Raw genomic sequence first — 19,632 nt, 5'->3', positions numbered from 1 at the left:
TCGTGAATCCTTTTCTGCAGTCCTGAAATCCTAAAGCTCATTTCACCCAAATTATTTGGTGCTGTAACCCTGATAGGATCCGACATAAAGCTATTTGTAGTCTTTATGTTCGCTCTATGTTTGAATGTTTCCTAACTTCATTCAAGAACTGGTACAGTAGTAAGTCTGAGGTGCTGCCACAGGCCCTGCGGGGGCAGGGTGCGAGTTCAGCTTGCCCCCTGGGTTTCCCGGAGACTTTTGTGACTTGGAGTTCCTGCTGTCCCAAGACCTGAGGCCTCTTTTGTAAAGGCCGTCCTCAGTCCTCAGTCACCTGATTGTCCCAGGGACAGCCTGGAAGGGAAACCTAGGGACTCCAGAAGGAGACTGCGTGCACACTGCTGACTCCCCTTCCCCATGAGGGCCTGGTTTGTTTCAATCGGAATTCTCCCAGTTTAATGCGCTTGCATGCCGGGCGCTTGCATGCAGGGACATTTTAATTTGTTCTCACCAGCGGGAGCTTCAGGGCCCGGCAGGAAATTACAACACAGTGAGGGACCGAGAAAATGCAGAGTGGGCGACTCCTCTCTGCAACAAGCCTACCATCCTTCCTGAGAAGCAAGACAGGAACTCATTAAAATACCAGAAAGAAGTCAGCCTATAAATGCCTGTGGTATCAGAGATTTTGTACCAGTCTGCTGATTTACCAGAAGTTGTTGGCCCAGCTGCTGGGGGGGCGTATGGAGGGTGGGGCCAGGTGGGCCGATGTCGGGAGAGCTGGGACAGCCAGCCGAGAAGCTGCTGGTCACACACACCAGGGAGGGAGGACCTTTCGGAAGCCACCACCAAGTGAGAGCGGAGACCACAGGCAGTGACGTCCGTGTAGTCAGGTGCTGGGGACCTGGGGGCATAGTTTCAGGGAAACCGAGGGGATACTGGGGAAGACCTGGGGCAGGCCTGAAGGCTGAGCTTAGGTGGAAAGCACCGGGGGAGCCGCGGAAACTCTTCAGTGAGGTTCTGGAATGGACTGGGGTGGGGCTTTGTGTGGACTCAGGGTGCAGATGTGTCTGAACAACTGGATTAGAAGCTGGTCACCAGCATTCCTGAGGCCATGTGAGCTGCGGGTTTCCCTGTGGTGTCGACTGTACGGCCCCTCCACTCTGGTGGCGCCCCGTGTGGCTCCTGAGTCCCCCAGAGTCTCCCGATTCCTGATGGGGACAGGGACAGCCGCTTCTGACCCTTGTAAACACCCGCCGCCGGACTATCTGGAAACACTTACAAAGTCTATTAATAACAGGCATTTCTGCTATTGTGGCTCGCATTCCAAACAGAACAGTGTAAACAGTGGTCACGTTCAGGCACACTCACACATACACCAACACTCATACACATCCACATACACTAACACACTCACACACAGACACACACCCACACACACACCTCTTAATGGCTCTTAAACTGCCTAACCTGGATTTGTGTACTTTCCTAGCTAAATATTATTTTTAGACAATCTATTAAAAGACACTGTTTTTAAAAATCAGAGCATATGAGATTAGATTCTCTGTCTTTTATACACTCATTTGTAGGCCAGCTGGCAGTTAAGAAAAAAGGAGAGGTAACCCTAAATTGTCCCAGCAATTTCTTCTTTTCAGAGTATACTTCTGAGTATTCTTGCTAACAGTAAGACTGGAAAGAGGGGGCAGAAAGGAGCTGTCAGAGAAACAGTCCAATTACTTTGTAGCTGCTGTTATCAGTGTTTTCTTAATGTGGCAGAAAAATTCACTCAGACTTGGAAGGCCCCGACCAGAAAACGGACACTCTGAAAGAGGAATACCCAGATGTGCAGTTTTGTGTGAATAACAGCACTTCGGGGTTTGAAAGGCCGACTTCTCGTCAAGGTCGACGTCAATATTGTCCTCTTTTGGACAGGCGGAGAGGAAACACATCTTGGAGTAGGTCAAAATGATGCGGCTTGCCATTTCTACATCATCAAGTGTCACACCATAAAAGGTCCCCAGATTCCCATTTTCTGCCGTAGCAATGCATGCACTTAGAAGTGGTCAAGGCTGGAAACAAAGGTAGCTCTTTTTCTGACCGCAGAACCCATGGCAGGGACTGATGGCGATTTTGCTTTACATTTGCTTTACTTTGCTTTACATTTCCTCTGATGGCACCTGGAAGAACCCACTGTCCATACCTCTGCTTGTCTCGGTCACATCACCGTCACTTGCTTTAGTGACCCAAGGGCTTGGGGAGACAGGCAGTGCGGTGGGGAAGGGCATAGGCTCGGGCTACAGGGTTTCCCATCCCGCCTTTGCCACTTACTGCCTGTGTGACCTTGGGCAAGTTTCTGAACTTCTCTGTGCTTCCTCTTCTAGAAAAGGCAATAACTAATGCCTAAGGTTATTCTGAGGAATAAGGAACCAAGCAGAACCACTCCCTAGCACCATGACTGGGGCAGAGAGCATTCTGGGCATTTTTGTCAGATAGAGGGGCTCTTCGTTATCAGGTGAAGAGCACAGGTGTCAGTACTGTGGTGGAGGTGGGGGGGGGTCACATCGGGGTGTGATCGGAGTCCTGGAGTCCGTCGTGAAAGGGACTGTCACGTCCTCTCGCTCGGAGTTCTTGGAAGTAGAAGTAGGCGGCTAAGATCGCATACCAGATGTGTGGGTGTCCTCAGCCACGACAGTTTACTTTACTACTATGCTGTTGCCCGTGCGGAATATTTTTAATTCTTTCTGTTTGTGTCTGTTGTGTGTATTTAGTTACTTTATCCTTTCAAAGCCCTCTTCCAAGTGTATGTTTTGAAAAACGGAACACTTATTTAGTTCATGTTTGCTTATGGGTCGTTTTATTTATGACTTCCCTAAAAAACAAGCTATTTCTGTCTCAGAGCCAGATTTTAGTTTTTGGGGGTGGTAGTGATTCATTGTCTGTTCTCTTTGCATCCTGGGTCTTTCTTTGAATTTCGATGTCCCTCTGGGCCAAAGTAGAATGTTATTCGAGGCCCAATGATTCATGAGTCATGACCACCGCACTTCACGTTGGGCAGCTGGAAGCTGCTTCGGGATGAATGTTCATGCAATGACATTTGTCCTGCCTCCTGCAGAGGTAGAAAGAGGCCTGCGCTTCTGGAGACCAGAGCTGCCCTCCTGGAGGAAATGCACCTCTGTGTCCCGGACCCCGGGAGCATAGCGATGTCACTGTAATACACACACCTGATGCCTCAGTTAGGGAGGGGGAGGGCAAGTAGTGAAAATCGGCGTTACAGGCGGGGCCCTGCTGACCGTGCATGCTCTGCTGTGATCATGAACTGGGGACAGTGGGAATGCGGCTGCCTCAAGTCCCACCGGGGCCCCTCCAGCTTCCTCCGGCAGAAAACTCCTGAAAGTCACGTGTTGCCCTGCTCTCGCTCTTGATTCTAGCTTTGGTCCAGCTCTGTGAAGGGCCAACAGCAGTGTGGTGGGGAAGGGGTGCCCACACACCTCATTTGTGTCAGGTATTAGCTCTCCCCACTCAGGGCTGGATGTGGAGTTCCTCCTCCTCCTGGGGCTGACTGAGGCTAATGGGAATTTGACTTTCTGGTAAAAAGTAGCAATGGTGACTTGTAAACCAGCACACTCGTGGGCTCAAATTGGATCTGCACGGGGCAGGTGAATGATACACAACACCACGTGCCCTGCGTGCTGCACAGAAGTATTACATGTTTGCTCCGTGTGTGGGTTACAAACGAGTTTGAATAGATATCTCTCTAAAACGCCAAGCAGCCTCTTGCCGCTACTCTGAATTTTAAGGACTTCCAGTTACACAACGTATGTGCGTAAAACTTCTCCCTTTTAATACAGTGTCACCAAAACGTCCTAAACATAATCTCAGTACACGTCACCGCAGTTTCCTTCAGGCCTAACGGTGCACGGATGTCCGAAGCTGCGTGGGTTCACTTCCGTTTTCCACCCATTTTCACGCTCAGACTCCTCCAGAACAGTGTCTGGTTTTCTGAGCCCGAACAGTTAGAACTTTTGTTAAGTAAGTGCAAAGGGAGCAGTTTTTCTTCTCTGTCGGTGCCTGGCTGTCCCATCTCGGAGCCAGGCTGGTCCTGTGTGCAGTTGGACAAATGGGCGGGAATTCCAGGTTCCTGGCCTCCCTGGAAGGCTACAAAGACCCCTGACTTAGGGACGAGTGACTCTCTCCAAAGCATCCCACGGGGTGGCTGTGCCCCTGGGGGCTGAGAGGTATGCTACCACTCTGTCATAAACCCAAATTTCAGACGCATTACATTATATACTCTCCGTTACAAATTGCACAAGCTTTTCTTTCCCTTTATTCTACCTTTTGACTCCAGTATGATATAGTGCAGTTAAATATTTTAAACCCACTTCAAGCAACTTTTGTTCATTACAAAATACTCATTTTCCCCACTGCCAGGAATTCTTGTTTATCCCACCCTGCACTGCTATATATAAATGTCATCCTACAGAGCATGTGAACTTTTAGACTGCGATGAGATTTTCTTAGAGTGCATTTAAATTCAAACTTAAATTCCTCTGGAAAGTCAGGTTCCACAGGCTCTGTAGTCTTTACCTCAATATATCTTCCCGCGATGTTGGTGCATAAATGATGCTTTAAATCAAGGTGGCTGCGATTGTATTGTACTATGAGCTGGGTTTATGGCTTGAAAAACGTAGTATATGTACTGCGTCCATAAAACCAGGAGTGCACACTATATGTATACGGAATGTGCATTTAATGCGAAGAACCAGAATTTTTTCCAAACTCTCATCAGTTCTTTTTTTTTTTTTCTTTTTATTGGGGTGGTGCAGAAATCATTCTTTGGAAACATGTGTACATTTAGAATAATTTTGTCAAACTGATTTATGTTGTTGTTACCACTTGAACTCAGAAGACTTTAGGGGATATAGCTAGGTTGATAGGGACAGAAGGAAGATGTGCAGATGACACAGGACATTGAGCAGGGAAGTCCCCAGGCTTGCAGGTCGCAGGGTGTTCTGGGGACGGAGCAAATGTTCTGCAGCCGGGGGTGAAGCATGGTTAAAACTCCTCTGAGTCACGGTTGGTTATCAAAACTTGGCTTCCGTCCAACGAGATGGGTAACCGAGAGATTAGTATAGTTTACAGTAGCCCTTAGAAGTCTTTAGTATTTCAGCAAAATAACAGAGGATTTAGGCCAAATTGTTTGATTGGGTAATTCCTACTTGAATCACCACGTGATTAGAATAGATGTCGTCGAGATAAATACTTTGGGGTAGCTGACTTCAACTGTTGGAGAAAGAATGCTTTATGTCTCAGGGCTTCTGTGCTCCAGTAGCAATCTTTTCTAGAAGAGAGTCATTTATTTATTTGGTTACTTTTTTTCTCACTGTGCTTTTTCTTTACTTTCGGCGTTGTCTTCCTTGCTTCCAATCATAAATGGCAGCAAATGTCAGTAGAGAGTCCTCGTCATTTCCAGTTTGGTTCAGTCATCGAAGCTTACCAGCAGAACTCTGCCGGCTGCGAGAACCGAGGTGGCCGCACCAGACCTCAGCGCCCAGGAAGTCGTGTGGTCCTCCGCTCCCTGGGTGGTGTTTTCCTATGCATGTATTATTCTGATCACAGTTCAGGACTCTGGTGGTTGTAATGGTGGGCACAACAAAAACCTGTTTTATTTTGAACTATAAACAGATGAGACATCAAGTTCTTAGATTTGGAGAATTATTTAGAATTTGTTTATGACTTCAAGCAGAGTGAGCGAGAAGAGCTAGATTGCTTGGCACAGTCTGACTATAAAATAGGTACCTTACATATGGCAAGAATAACTTTTCTATCTGTGTCTGTCACTTTATAACAGTTATTCATTCGTTCACTAAGTAGCTATTGCCTTTCATGTGTTAGGGTTTAAGGTATTAAATAAAATACACGGAAAACAATTCTATAGAATTCCAAGATGTACTGTTGTATGTATTTTAAAGTTTCATATATATATATACATACATAATAGTGATTAATTTTTATGGGATGTATATGGAAACAAGAACTTAGACTTAAGCAAAATATGATTAGTAATCTAGGCCAGTGAAAAAGCTAGGACTAACCTCAGGCAGTGGTTTCAGAATTCAGTGACTTTGCAGCCTCTCCATTACGGGTTATGCCAATTAATAAGTATCAAAGTAGGAAATGCCTTCAGCAAAATGAAGAACACCAACTGGGTTGCCTGTAATTTAAGACACTAATTAAAGATAAGGAATCTCAAAACTGTAAAAAGTAATACTATGTGAAACTTTTATAACAACAAATCCAGGTTGTTCATTTGATACACACAGAAAGACAAAAGCAGACGAAACGAAACAAAATGTAAGCCTTGCCAGTGCTAACCATTTTCAGTTCGCCGTTATCCCTGGCTCAGCGCCTCCCACTTTATTTAAAAAGACAGCCCGGGAGCTCTGGTGTGGTCCACTGGGGCCAGATCAGAGATGCTTCTCTGTCCCTCCATGTCCCCCTGTCCTGCATGCGGTAGCCCTTGTGAGGTCCATCTGTCCGTGACCTTGGCAACACCTGGGAAGTATCACGGGGCACAGACATTGGGCTTTTTGCTTCTCACAGACTTGGTCATATGATCAAGCCTTGGCTAGGCTGATTTCTGTGCATTTTCTAAGAATAATTCAAAGGGTTCAATAGAAATTTTAAATGTCGAGACCAAACTGTTTGAGGTCTTGTTAGAGAAAAACTTGTTTCCCAGCTCTCTTTGCAGCTTATGCTGCTGTAGGATAGTTCTGGCCAATGAAATGTAAGGCAAAATGTAGCCAGGAATTTATGAAAAAACGTTATTTTTCTGATAAGGTACCACCTTTCTTTCTATTTTCTTCCCTGGAAATCAGAAAATCCCTTCTAATTAAAAAAATTACTTTATGCTTATCAAAAGAACTCTTTTAGACTTTTGCAGACTAAAATTTTTATGGTTATTAATGTCAGTCAGTGAGTATGGGGTGCCTTTCTAAATTTGTACTTAATCCCTTGCCTCTAGAGTTAAAATAATTTAATATCCAAGTTGGACATAATCTTTATATCCAACATTCTTTGCTGACTGATGGAATCTTTTAAAAGTCTATGTTTATATTTTTTAAATACTTTAAGAAGTAGCCACATTTCAAATAAATAAAAGTTCTGTTTATTAGGAAAACTATACCTTTGGCCCTTATTGCGGTGAGAAGGGTTAATCCCTTGGGTGTAACCCTGACCAACTCTAATTGTTTTGAAAATGGAAACTAGAGAGAACCGAGAGAAAGAGAATTCTCACGGGCTTGAGAGAGAAAGTTAGTTGAGAGGTCTCAGAATGACTGGGAAAAAATGTGCAAACAAGAAAATATTTTTATGTCTTAATACAGGTTAAGGAATAATTAAACACCTGGACTATTCAAAAATTGTGCTTGAGTTTGGGCTTTTGGAGCCCAGATCTGTCACCCTGATGTGAAAGTGGGAAATTAGGAAAGAAGGCTCATTTAAATGTGCCACAGCGGGCGTGCGATCTGTGGCACGTACCCCCCCCCCCAGTGGGATGTTTAGAGGTGATTTCAAAAATGGGCTTTTCTAACACACAGAGTAGTCATTCCTAATCCTTCGCCCAACACAAAATGTAAAAGGCATATAAGCCCTCCTCCACACGGGGGGTTAACATTTGGGGGGAACCTTCACCATCGAATAATAAATACGCGATAATGAAGCGTAGTTTAAGTAATAGTTTACTTAAGCTTTTTTACAGAGCCAAGGTACAATCACATGACCACGTCTGTGAGAAGCAAAAAGCCCGGCATCTGTGCCCTGTGAAACTATTATTAGTTCCTAATAATAGTTTATTTTTGAGCACAACACATTTCTCTTACAGTTAGGTTTTTTTCTCTGCTCTAAGATTTTCCAGTTCACAAGCCTTCTCCTTGAAGGTTACTTTCTGCCTCTTGGAGCTGTGGATGTACTTCCTCCTATCCGTGCTGAGGGTCTTCACTCACTCTGCCACATCATTCCCCGTCCCGGGAGACGTCGGCCTGTCTGGGAGGAGCGGTACTTGGGCCAGGGCTCCCTGCCTCCAGGTGCTTCAACTGTGTCAATTATTAAAATCTGGTCGATCTTGGTTCTGGTCTGATTGATTCCCAGGATATTCCTCCCTAACAGTCTAGGGAGTAAAAGTCAGCACCTGTCGTGAGCAGGAAGCATTATTAAATACATCATGTGTTTTAATTCCTTCAAGACATCATCTGGACCAAGTGTATTTTTACTTAATGAGTTTATATAGGGAGATCATTTTCATTTTGAATATTGGTCATATTTTCCGTTTCTTGATTCTCTGTTACTTAAAATTTCAGTTTCATATTCTGCCTCACCTGCTGTAGTCATTTTGTACATGCAAAGATCTTTTTTTGGCACAAAAACAAATGTCGGACTAACTCAGCACACGTAGACCACTTGGTGTGACTGAGCGAGCACCGTCAGAAGCCCACGGTGACGGAAGGAGACGAGGCTCTGGGTGCTGAGCACACGACGGAGTGTACAGACTGCATCTTACAAGGTCGTTCACCTGAAATGTATGTGACGTTGCTGACCAATGTTACCTCAATCCATTTAACTTTAAAAAGAAGGGAGTCTTTGGTTCTGGCTTCTGAAGTTACTAGCTACATGTTATTCTCTGTCATAGTTAAAACCTAGCACCCATAAGGTTACCTTTCATAGTTATTATTGAGTTTAATAATTCAATTACCTCAACTAGAATTTTTATGTAACATACAGCTTCAGTCTATTAGAAATCGTATGCTAAATTATGTCCTGTGGCATGAATTGTTCAAGAATTATGAGTAATGGCATGTTGTAAATCAACAGATAATATGTATCATGGATTATCTATATATTTTTTCTTTTTCTTAACAGTGTGCTGGAAAAAAGTAAGTTCCAGGAAATATATGCACTTGTCATTTATTCAGTATTCTAAAAAATGAGGTTGTTTTCATGAGGGAATTTTCTGGACTCCTGAGAATTCTCGATTTTAAGTATTATAACTCAGATTTTTACTGTGTTGATTTAAGTATATTAAACATAACCTCATCTTCAGGATTTGCCATAATTGTAACAAGAATTACTGCTGCTTCCCATTCCTACCACCACTGCTACTGTTTGCAGATGTCTTTGTGCTTTTCTAAAATTTGCTTTTATTCTCTGTTTTCCCCTTTCCCTAACGCTTTTCTTTACTTCTGTTCTTTGATGCTAGGGAGGTGTTTTTGTTTTTGCTTTTTGTAGCTATGGCCACACCATGAAAGAATGGTTTGTGAGCTTCTGGTGATCTCACCAACTACTTTGAGAGCATCGGTTCAAATCTAGCTGCAGTGGCTTAAGCTAATTTTAGTTGATTTTTCTCCCTAAGGAGGAGTTAAGGGCTGGTGCACCATCGAGCTCCATTCTGCTATCAATGCCCCAGATGCCTGTTTTTCTCGCATTGTGGTTGCTAAGCAAGGCTGATTCCTTCAGAATCATGTCTGATTTCAAGGAAGGAAGAGCAAGGAGACAGGAGGTTGGGCCTTAACAGAAAAGGAAGACCCTTCTCAGAAATCCCATAGATCTGCATTTACACTTCATGGGCAGTCATCTCTAGCTGCAAGAGAAGCTGAAAAACAAAGTGCACGCCCACCAAACAACACTGGAACTCCCTTTGTAAGGAGGAAAGGAGAATGGATTGTGAGCAATAGTGTTTGTAACATTGTATTGATGATTTCTAGATACCCCTCCCCCCTGCAAAAAAAAAAATTACTCGTTTTTCCCCCTGAGGCTTGCATTGCAGCCTTGGTCCATTCCTGGTTTACTCCTCTGAAAGATTAATGTGTTTAACCCAAAAGATCGAGAATCTAGTTTGGAGATACAGTTCTTACATGAAACATGTATAGAACATGAGAATTTAAACTTGCTCATTTTATTGTGTCAAAAGTTAAGAGCAGTCACAGAGAAGGGAGAAACTTGGGCAAGCAAATGTTTTTGAAAAATATTTCAATAATGTCGATTTCAGTATGAGATAAATGAAATAGTACCAAACTAAGTAAACATAACATTTTTAAAACTAAAATAAACTAAATAGATTGGTATTGATTTGTCTTTTACGCTGTATTTTCTGTAAGGTTGGACACAGAAAATTTTCAGACTTTACTTACCTTCTTCCTAATGGAGTCATCTCCACCGCTTAATATGTGAACCGAAACAGGGCTTTCTGCAGCCGCACGCTCGTTATTCCCTGTCCAATGAGCGGTGCCTTCTGTGAGGCCAGTTTGGGGTTAAAGGAGATTTCCCATCTTTCTTGTCCTCTCACGTGTGACTATGGAAAGCAGGGGAGCAGCTATTGTCAGATCTGATAACATACAATAGTAATGCTGACCTCGTGTTGGTGAACAGATCACACACCACGCACTGACAAAAACTGAGCTCAAGAGGGAGGTGGGCGATCAAAATTTCCTCACAGCACCCATCAGGCACATGGCACCCACTCTGCTGCACGGTCCTCACAGAGGACAAACAGTGGCCACTTCTCTCGGGCGGAGCGGCGGGACCTTACTACCAAATGCTCAGAGGGTCTGTCTTCACCCTGGGTGGCCCTCCTCCTGTGCTTTGTCATTCACTCCCTGAGACAGAAAAATGGGGGCATAAGCTCCCCCGAATGCACTTAGCACATTTCTACTGCTAATGGGAACATTTCTTTGATATTTCCCCATTATCCTTTATATTTCATCCTATTGATTTTATTATTCAAATTTGTAACCATGTATATATTAGCTATGTTTTTTCCAGTAACTTAACATGTATCAAACATAATGAGAATCTGACATTAAAAAGCACTTCAAAGAGGGAGGGAAACGGCTATCATGAGAGTATTTATTTGAACTTTGAGTCTTGATGTAACTTTCATGTCATCATCTTATACAGCAATAAGATTTCACCGGCTTATATATATATATTTTTAAATTTCCCTTGCAACTGAATTATTTGTCCTTAATCTTTTGAATTCTTCTTCTTCTTGTACCTTATGGGCAATTGTCATATATGCTGATATTTCAAAGTAGTCCCCAAATAGAGTGTATTTGATTTCAAATATTGACTCTTTTTAAAGTAAACTTTCTTGAAAGAAGTACATTTTGCATGTTTATTGGTTATTTGCACTTTCAGGTGAATGAGAGATGAGAGCAGTTGTATTAGGGCAGAAGGAGAGAAGAAGCAGACCACCCCGAGTGTCCCCCAGAAACCAAACGAGAGCCAGTCCCTCCGGGATGGGGTGGCAGGGGCGAGCGGCCACTCCCTGTAGGAAAACCGAGATTGTATCACAGGCTTAGTATGTGCCAGCTTCTGTTGGCTCTGTATCCTAATCCTGTTAAACCAACTCAAGGACCTAGGAGCTCCGTTGTTTTTCCGAGGCAGTGGTCCAGAGCACACTAGGATGGAAAAAGATCCTTTCAAAGGTGACAATGTATCCCATACTGTTTTTATTCTGGCTGGGAAGTCTGCACTGAGACTTTCTTCCATCTGGCTTTCTCAGGAAAATACCCCATTCAGGCCACTGGAATAAACATGTCAGGTTTGAAAGCTGACTTCATGTGTAGCCAAATACACCTGCTGAAAATATTTAGAAAACCATCCTAGTGACTAATATCTTAAACCGTTTCTACAATAGCAATGTTGGTAATATTAGGATGGACCCTTTGCTTTGCCTTTGACTTGTCCAGTCTGAAAACAGGCTTAGAAAGGATAGCCAAACATACTTGCTAAGTGTGATTAGAAAAGATTTTTCTAACATAAAAAGCTTTTTTGAAAGCCTATTCATTTTAAGCAATGATACGGATTGAAGTCTTTAGGTAGCTGGGAAGGGATGTTAACCTACTTTCTGTTACTTCAACTTTTTAAAAAAATTATGTTCATGGGAAAAAGGAAGAAGGTCCAGATATGATGAGAAGTTTGTATGTTTCTTTTACTTGATTTTGTTTTTGAAAATTATTGTTTTCAAGATCATGCAGGACAATCAGAGAGCTTTTAAGCTGCCTTGTAGGAATGTGTGTTACTGATGTCTCTTTGGCACGGGTTACCAAGAAATAGTGCTTTCAGGGCGCACGGGGGCCCACAGTCGACCCCCAGATAATGCAAGTGTGCTGACTCAAACCCTCCCGTTGTGTTGTGTTGTAGAGAGCTTAGGGCAGTTGAAACGGCGCATGCACTTCAGGGTCTGAACCGGATTTGAATTTATCCTGCCCTTAGCAACTGAGTGGTCTTAATATCTCAGAGTCGGTTTACTGGGATTGGGTAAAATAGTGAGTATCTTACGGCCTCGCACCTGAGTTGTGCTGCTCTTGTTAGCCACTGGTGGAGCGTGTGGCCCCCATCGGGGCCTGGCAGAAGCGTTCACCCCTCCCTGCGGTTCACAAGTTTGCCCTCAGAGCCCTGCGTTCAGATATGGGTGCTGCCACTCAAGTTCAAAAGAGAACACCTCCAGAGTCTGTGAGTGTCGAATACCTGTGCTCCTTCAAGTCTTTCATTGAGTTTTGCTGGCTTTTGCACTTGGTGTAATTGGAATGATGTTTATGCATTCCTTCGCAACTTGCTTTATTCACTGAACATCGAGTCGCTGTGATTCATCCACGTTGATACGCTGCCGTCACAGCTCCTTTGTTTCCCTCACTTGTCAATGTAAGATCGTTCTGTAAATCTGTTACCCCACCTGTGTACTCTGTTATGAGTGGGAAAGGTCCGTTTTTGGATATTTCACTTTGGGCTCTTTTTCCTTGACTCTGCATTTGAGTGGGTTGAAGGTGAATTGCTCCAGAGCAAATTTGTATTGTTGGGTTAGGCACCCGGGGACAAAGTAAACAGAGCCCACCTCCTAAGGTGCTTTTGACTTAAGCCTGCTGGAACCACAGGGTAGATTACATCGGGAGAACACAGACCAGGGCAAGATGATGTCACAAGGAGGCGATTTCTGCCCTTCTTTCTCCTGGAACAAATGTGGAGATGTTGAATTGTTTTGCTGTCTCCCATGGACATGAGATTTTTTACCTAGTTTGCTCATGGATTGAGAAGACTTGGAGGGGGGGTCCTCGCTTAACATAGGGATTTTCTATTAGAACTTCCCATTCTAGGGGAGTTCTGGGCTCTGTCTCTTGAGACACGATCAATTTCAACACCCAAGTTCACCAGCCAGAGCTCCTGCTCCCAAGGTGAATGTGACTGGAGTGCTTTCATGGTCTCTGATTTCCTTCTTTCACTGTATTTTTGGTTTCCTAGGATCTTTACTTTCTTACTGGATATACACTATGATATGGAGGTACATACATACATTCATTCATAGATAAATAGATAGATAGATACACTTTTTCAGAAAGAATCTCTTCTAGCAATCTGTTAGACACAGAAGTAACTCATTCATGTTTTATGGGAGGTTCTAGGATTGTCCGTACGACCTGGTGACTTGAAGGACTCCTGTTCTGGGTCTGCATCTGACATCTGCTGCCATGGTCCCTCCCAGCTGTACATCCACGGGCATCCGGGGTCATGGCTACAGGGTGAAATCAATGTATTTTCTTACTGGTGTATACTATTTAACTTTCTAGCAATTTTAGGACAATTCCACAGAAGATCAGTAGTGAGAATACTGGGTTTCCCCCCCCCCAAATTTTCACTTGCTTTTGTTAGACCTATAACAGAGACATACAGAACTTTTTCACTTTAGGTGACAAGTCGCCTTAAATTCCTGGCACCCTTGACCTTGCCCATTGGGCCAGATCTTTGGCATGCAGACTTGTTTGTACTGACTTCGAGTGACTTTACGTCGTGTGCAGTAACTCCTGTGGTGCCCTGAGCGATAATGAACGACATCCTCACCGTGATCGGTGCTCTTTGGAGCTGCCTCAGTGTGGTGTTAGTTCGGTTCCTTAAAAAATAATTCTCAGAATCAGCAGATTACTAATAACTGGCATATTTCTAGGGGAGTTAATGGGACTTTTTCAAACCCTACACACAGGGAAGAAATGGCCAGAGAAATGACTAATTCATTGCGTGTTTCACGGAGCAGCTTTAGGTTGTATGAGAAAAGTTCTGGATCAGACTCGTGAGGGGGAGGATGGATAGGAAAGGGAAGCAGTAAAATCTTGTGATGGAGCGGAATTTGTTTTACATTTCCTTCTTACATACTACTCAAGGGAGGCTTCCGGCACTTGGATGATAAATATTTATGCATAAGCATAAAAACATCTGAAGACACTTCAGCTAGTCTTAATTGAGTCAGATTATATCCTCTGACCACTAAAAGGTGATTTTGCCTGGAGAAAATGTTTATTCTTTGGGGAGTGGATATTAGAGAAAAGCCTATTGCTCAGTAACCTAATTGAAACATGTGCATAAAATTTAATGAAAATAGCTTTTATTGTGAATTATTTTTCTAAATACAGAAAATTTATATAACTTTCATAATTTTTTAAAAAGAGAAACATATTTTAAAGTGATCTGTGACATTACCACGAGTCTGTCATTCTTTGTTCTATATTTTCCCAAGCTACATTCAGAGAAAATAAGATCATGCCTAAAATATTATTTTATAGCCCATTTTTAAAAATGTAATATTCTCTGTTTTTCAGATCCTGAACTATTCTTCAGAATATGATTTTAATGACTCATTGCTTCATTTATATTTATTTATTTGTGTCCTTGCTGTTAGCTACTTTTATTTTTTGTGTGCAATACATATTTCTTTACACATTTTCTCTAGTAATTTGGAAGGTCTGCCTTCTTCAATGATGTTTACCTTTTAAGTTCTAAAAACGATCTTAATCTACTTTATTGTAATAGTCCCAGTAATGGAATTTATCTCACTGGACGGCAGGAGAAAACATTTGCTGCATTGCTCCATCCCAAAAGCATGTCCAGTTTGGGTGACATAATTGGAGACTCAAGACCTAAAATTGTTCTAATTAAATTTTCATATTTTACAGTTTATAACTTCATGCAAATTACAGAAAGTTTTACAACCACATTGCACTTGTATTTCATGCACATAAGTTCACATGCATGCCATTCACATGCAGCTTATATGTGAATGCATTTTACAAACACATGGCATGTGTATGTATAACCCTATTGACATGTATGTAGACCCTGTTCTCTGTGAAATGTTTCTGAGCTCCCTATTAATTTTTTGTAAGTTATTTCGATTCACTTTTGAATCTGTTGAATGATATCTTGCAAACAACTGTTAAGGAAAAAAGTAGGAATCTATGGAATCAGTGTAGGATTTGTGTGTTGGAACCCTCACACACGTGCATTTATTATTCTCTTCTCCTTTATTCACACGTTAACCACAAAGTAACTTGCAGTAGAATCAGCGTACATTGCACACACACACCCCTGCTTCACCTTCCCCACGGAGATCAACAGCTCTATGAACATTCTTTAATTGCTCTTTGGGATTTACGTTACAGAACTGAGATCGAAAAATAGAATTGTATCTGTATGATTTTATGATTTCCAGTCTTTTTGAATGTTTTTAATTTATTTTTGTTTTCATGTTATGGAGGACCCTTCTTATTCTTGGAGTTTTAGTTATTTCATTGGGACATGTGTTGACATTATTCGACTGCGGTGAATTTTGGCTGGTCCTCAGACAGGTAAACAGTGAACATTCTGCCGCAGAACTTTTGTGAACTGGGATTTACTGTTAATAATGTTATTATCTTCAGTATTAGTTCCTTAAATGATGCTCGTCTCTAGTTCCTCTTGTTTTCGCTGGAATTCCTATCATATATGTTGAATATCCTGGAGTTATTTTTAATATTTCTAATTTTTCTTATTATTGTTATAATCTCACTCTTTTCCTCTGAATTCTGAAAGAATTTGCAAGACTTATCTTTTATGCCACTGATTTTTTTTTCACAGTGTGCCTCTTTAGCAATTTTGAATTAATTAGTCCAAAAGTTTCCTCAATTTTAACTTTTGTCATTTATCTGTTTTCTGGCCCTTTTTGTGTGTGGAGTTTTTAAATAAAATCTTGTGTTATGCAGTACTTGATAAAAAGATATTTATTTTAACTTTCAAAATGAATTTTTGAGATTTATCTTACACAGCCGCTATTTTCTTGTCTGATCCCCATCCTTATAAATGAATGAAAATTGCCCCATAGTTAATGTTAAGGTGGGCTTCCATAGAGGTTGTGTGAATGCTTGTTACATAGGACATTTTACATCCAAAATACAGCCAAAAGGGTTCTGAATTCTTTCAGCTTATGTCTCCTGTTTTATGCTATTAAAACTCTCTCTGTATGTATTTACATCAAAGAGAATCTTGGAGGAATGGACTTAGAAATATTCACTCAAGTCTCTATTTCTGTATGTTATGTATAAGACTGTTAAGTAAAAAAAAAAAAACAGCAAAAAACCAGACATCGATATGATGGGCTGTTTCAATATGCCACTATTTGAAAATAATGTTCAAAATATCCTAATGGTTAGATTTTTCCACAAGTATCTCCTTTCTCCACTCTCCTAAATGAATTGGCTGGACTTCCAAAATACCAAGTCTAAGTAGTCTTTCCAAAGGGAAGCCTATCCAAATAATTTCTCAATATAAATTGAAAATGTATCTCAATAATTTTAAATTTCAACAAATAGTATAGTTACTGAGTTTCTACCTCCATAGGATGTTATTTGAGCTTTTTGTGTATTTATGACTTGTTACAATTCAGTTGTGACTTTTTACTGATTATGTTAAGGAAGGAAGTAATAATTTTCATAACTTCACAACAGTGAACATTGTCCTCCTAGAGGGAGTCAGCTAGCATTGTGGAAGGTCTCTTAGTCATTCCAAGGGGAGCCCCTGCTAGTAGATCTAAAATATAATGCAATAACAGTGGATTGACCATGACGGACCTCAGTTCTGCGGTCGTTGGGCTTGGATGGCCATGGGATGAGCTCACGAGAGCTGGAGAGTCTGGCAAGTGCCAGTCAAGTCCAAATGCATGAAGAGACCAGGGGTCTGTTTCTGGAATGGCCCTGTGATAGTATGAGCACAGAAGGAGGTTCGAACTTGAAACCCCAAGGAGAAAGGAGATGGGTAGCTTGGGTAGGAATAAAGTCTGGTGTTTGAATGGAACACGGGGCAGGGTGTAGACACCATGGGAAGGCTTCAGACTTTGGCTACAAGATGTCAATGACACCTGCTCCTAACTGGGGTTGGAACAGGAGCCCGTTTTCTGGGACACGTTATCCAAAGCAAGAAAAAGCAGCAAGTCCAGAAGGGGGCCTATTTGGGAAGCTACTAACTAATGCACTTCACATCCTCACTGACACGGGTCAAGATTGATAGCCACGTTTAATTCCACGTGAACCAGCAAGAGGGAGGTTTCCTAGCACCAGCTGCCAAGACTAAAAGGATGGGCATGTCCCAGCACTAGAGGGTGTCCAGTATGATTTATGCTTCATGGTTGTGCATCTACATGAGAATTTACTGCTGGGAAGGAAATTTAATTGCTGGGTATTTATTTAGTGTTTCAGACCAGCATGATAACCGAAGTGTGGCATCTCAGAAGGATGAGGGATAAAGCTTATTAAGAAAAACTTAGTTAAGCGTATTTATCCTCTAAAAATATGATGGGGTATTGTTTGCTGCTGCTAACGAATTTTTCCTTCCTTCTACTAATAACTCTTACTTGAGAATACATTTTATTTCTCACTCGGATGGGACTAGATCTAAATCGTTTACTTTTCTCCTAGAGCTTAAAACCAAAGAAAGGTTAATGCACATAATCAAATGATCCACAAACATGTTACTAAATGAATTGAGTAATTTATAAAAGATAATGCCAAGACATAGAATACATAATTTATGAGCTACAGAAAATGTCCTGTGAAAGTATGCTTTCACATGTATGGAAGTGAAACAAAAAATATAAATATATGGATTCAAAGGGTATGAAGAGTGGAAACAACCAGAGGGAAGGGTTCCCCCCCAGGAGGGTCCCCCTCATTACCCCTCCCACCTCCCCTCTTGTTTCCACTCTTCATACCCTGTGAATCCATACCTATGGCAGCCAGAGTGTGTTTTCAAAACTGTAAACAAACTAGTATCACTCCTCTGTCTCACCCTACCAGTGGCTTCTTCCCGTAACATGTGGACTAAAATCCGGAGTTCCCTACGTGGATTATCATGTGAGTGAGACTATGCTTAGGGATTGGGAGATGGAACGGTGATTCTCCTGCATTATCCAAGGGGTCCGATGTAATCGCAAGAGCTCTGATAAGTGGAAGAAGAAGGCAGGACTGGCCGACCGGAGTGATGTGTGGTGTGAAGAAGACTCCCCAGGCCATTGCTGGCTTTGGAGATGGAATGGGGACAGGAGCCAGGGAATGTGGCAGCTTCTAGAAGATGGAACAGACAGATGGATTTTACTCGAAATCCTTCTAAAAGGAAGGGAGCCCTGCCAACACCTTGACTGCTGCCCAGTAAGAACACTTTGGCCGTCTTACCTCCAGAACCGTACGATGATTTATTTGCACTGTTTTGTGCAACTAAGTCTGTGGCCACTTCCTCCAGCAGCAATGGAAAACTAATGTCTGTAATAAGACTAATCGATCTCACTGCAAACACATAGATGTCAGGTCATCCAAGTACAAACATATTGACCTGAACTGCGTTTCAGAAATCACAGCAGTTGCCCTCATACAAAGGTATTAGGAGACTGTTGACTGTATTCCCTGCAAAGTTCACTACGTCCTCGTGACTTTTTTGTTTTATAACTGGGAGTTTGTACATCTGAATCCCCTTCACCTTCTCACCCACCCCCCTGCAACCTTACCTTCTGGCAACCGTCAGTTTGTTCTCGGTGTCTATGAGACTGTTTCTGTCTTGTTCTGTTTGTGCATTCGTTTTTTGGGTTGTTGTTGTTTTAAGACTCCACGAATAAGTGAGTTCATACAGTACTTGTCTTTCTCTGACTTATTTCACTAGCTACATACCCTCTAGGTCCATCTGTGTTGTCACAAATGGCTGGAGTCATCCTATTGTACCCCTGAAACAAACACAATATTTCATGTCATCTCTACTTCTAATACTTCTAAAAAACAAAACAAAATCATGGCATTTTTCAAATACATACGTATGGTGATGGACTTTGGAAAGAATTTGGCATATGAGAACGCAGAACTGGTTTGGAATTCTGCCTAACTGCTCCCTGTTTGATCTCAATCATTGTTTAATTTCCCTCAGCTGCAAACTCATTTTCTGGGCTGTAGTGACAGTGACCTCTTCTTGCTGCTCGCAGGGGTCTGTTCTGGGGCCGATTTAGAAAATCCACACGGAAGTGAGTTCTGGGCTCCGAGAGGGCGTGCGGTCTTTGTTGGCGTTGTTAGCAAATGGCATTGCCAAAGAGTTCATCTTAGAAATCAAAAACCCAAAAGATATAAATTAGACCACATCGTTCCAGTTAATGTCTACATTTCTTGGCGTTTCTGAACGAAATCACCAAGTGTATCTTATATTTACAATGAAGAAGTCATAATTCTGTCCTAAAAGATTGAAAAGTGTCATTGTTTTCTTTTCTGTCATATGTACTTTTAAATGGCAGTTTTCTGTCCCTCGCTTAGAAATGTTTCAGAACAGCTCATTGAT

At 42.0% G+C, this 19,632-nt stretch overlaps 1 protein-coding gene across 5 annotated transcripts in view; it reads left to right on the top strand.

Moving 5' to 3' along the window:
* The window catches only part of VEGFC (vascular endothelial growth factor C), a 352,849-nt gene that overhangs the window by 290,005 nt on the left and 43,212 nt on the right, over nt 1–19,632 (top strand). The window contains exon 1 of one of the 5 annotated variants that reach the window (XM_053916840.1): nt 847–866. The exons of 3 other annotated variants lie outside the window; for them this stretch is intronic. Coding sequence is in view for 1 of the 2 variants with exons in the window: in XM_053916839.1 (XP_053772814.1) it covers nt 15,537–15,638 (102 nt within the window). In the remaining variant the exon portion in view is untranslated. Of the gene's footprint in view, nt 1–846; nt 867–15,521; nt 15,639–19,632 lie in introns of those variants that run through there. One more of the 5 variants, XM_053916839.1, reaches the window with a different exon arrangement.

The sequence above is a fragment of the Desmodus rotundus genome, chromosome 13 (assembly GCF_022682495.2).
Source record: "Desmodus rotundus isolate HL8 chromosome 13, HLdesRot8A.1, whole genome shotgun sequence".
NCBI lineage: Eukaryota > Metazoa > Chordata > Mammalia > Chiroptera > Phyllostomidae > Desmodus > Desmodus rotundus.
This window is presented reverse-complemented; position numbering and strand designations above follow the sequence as displayed.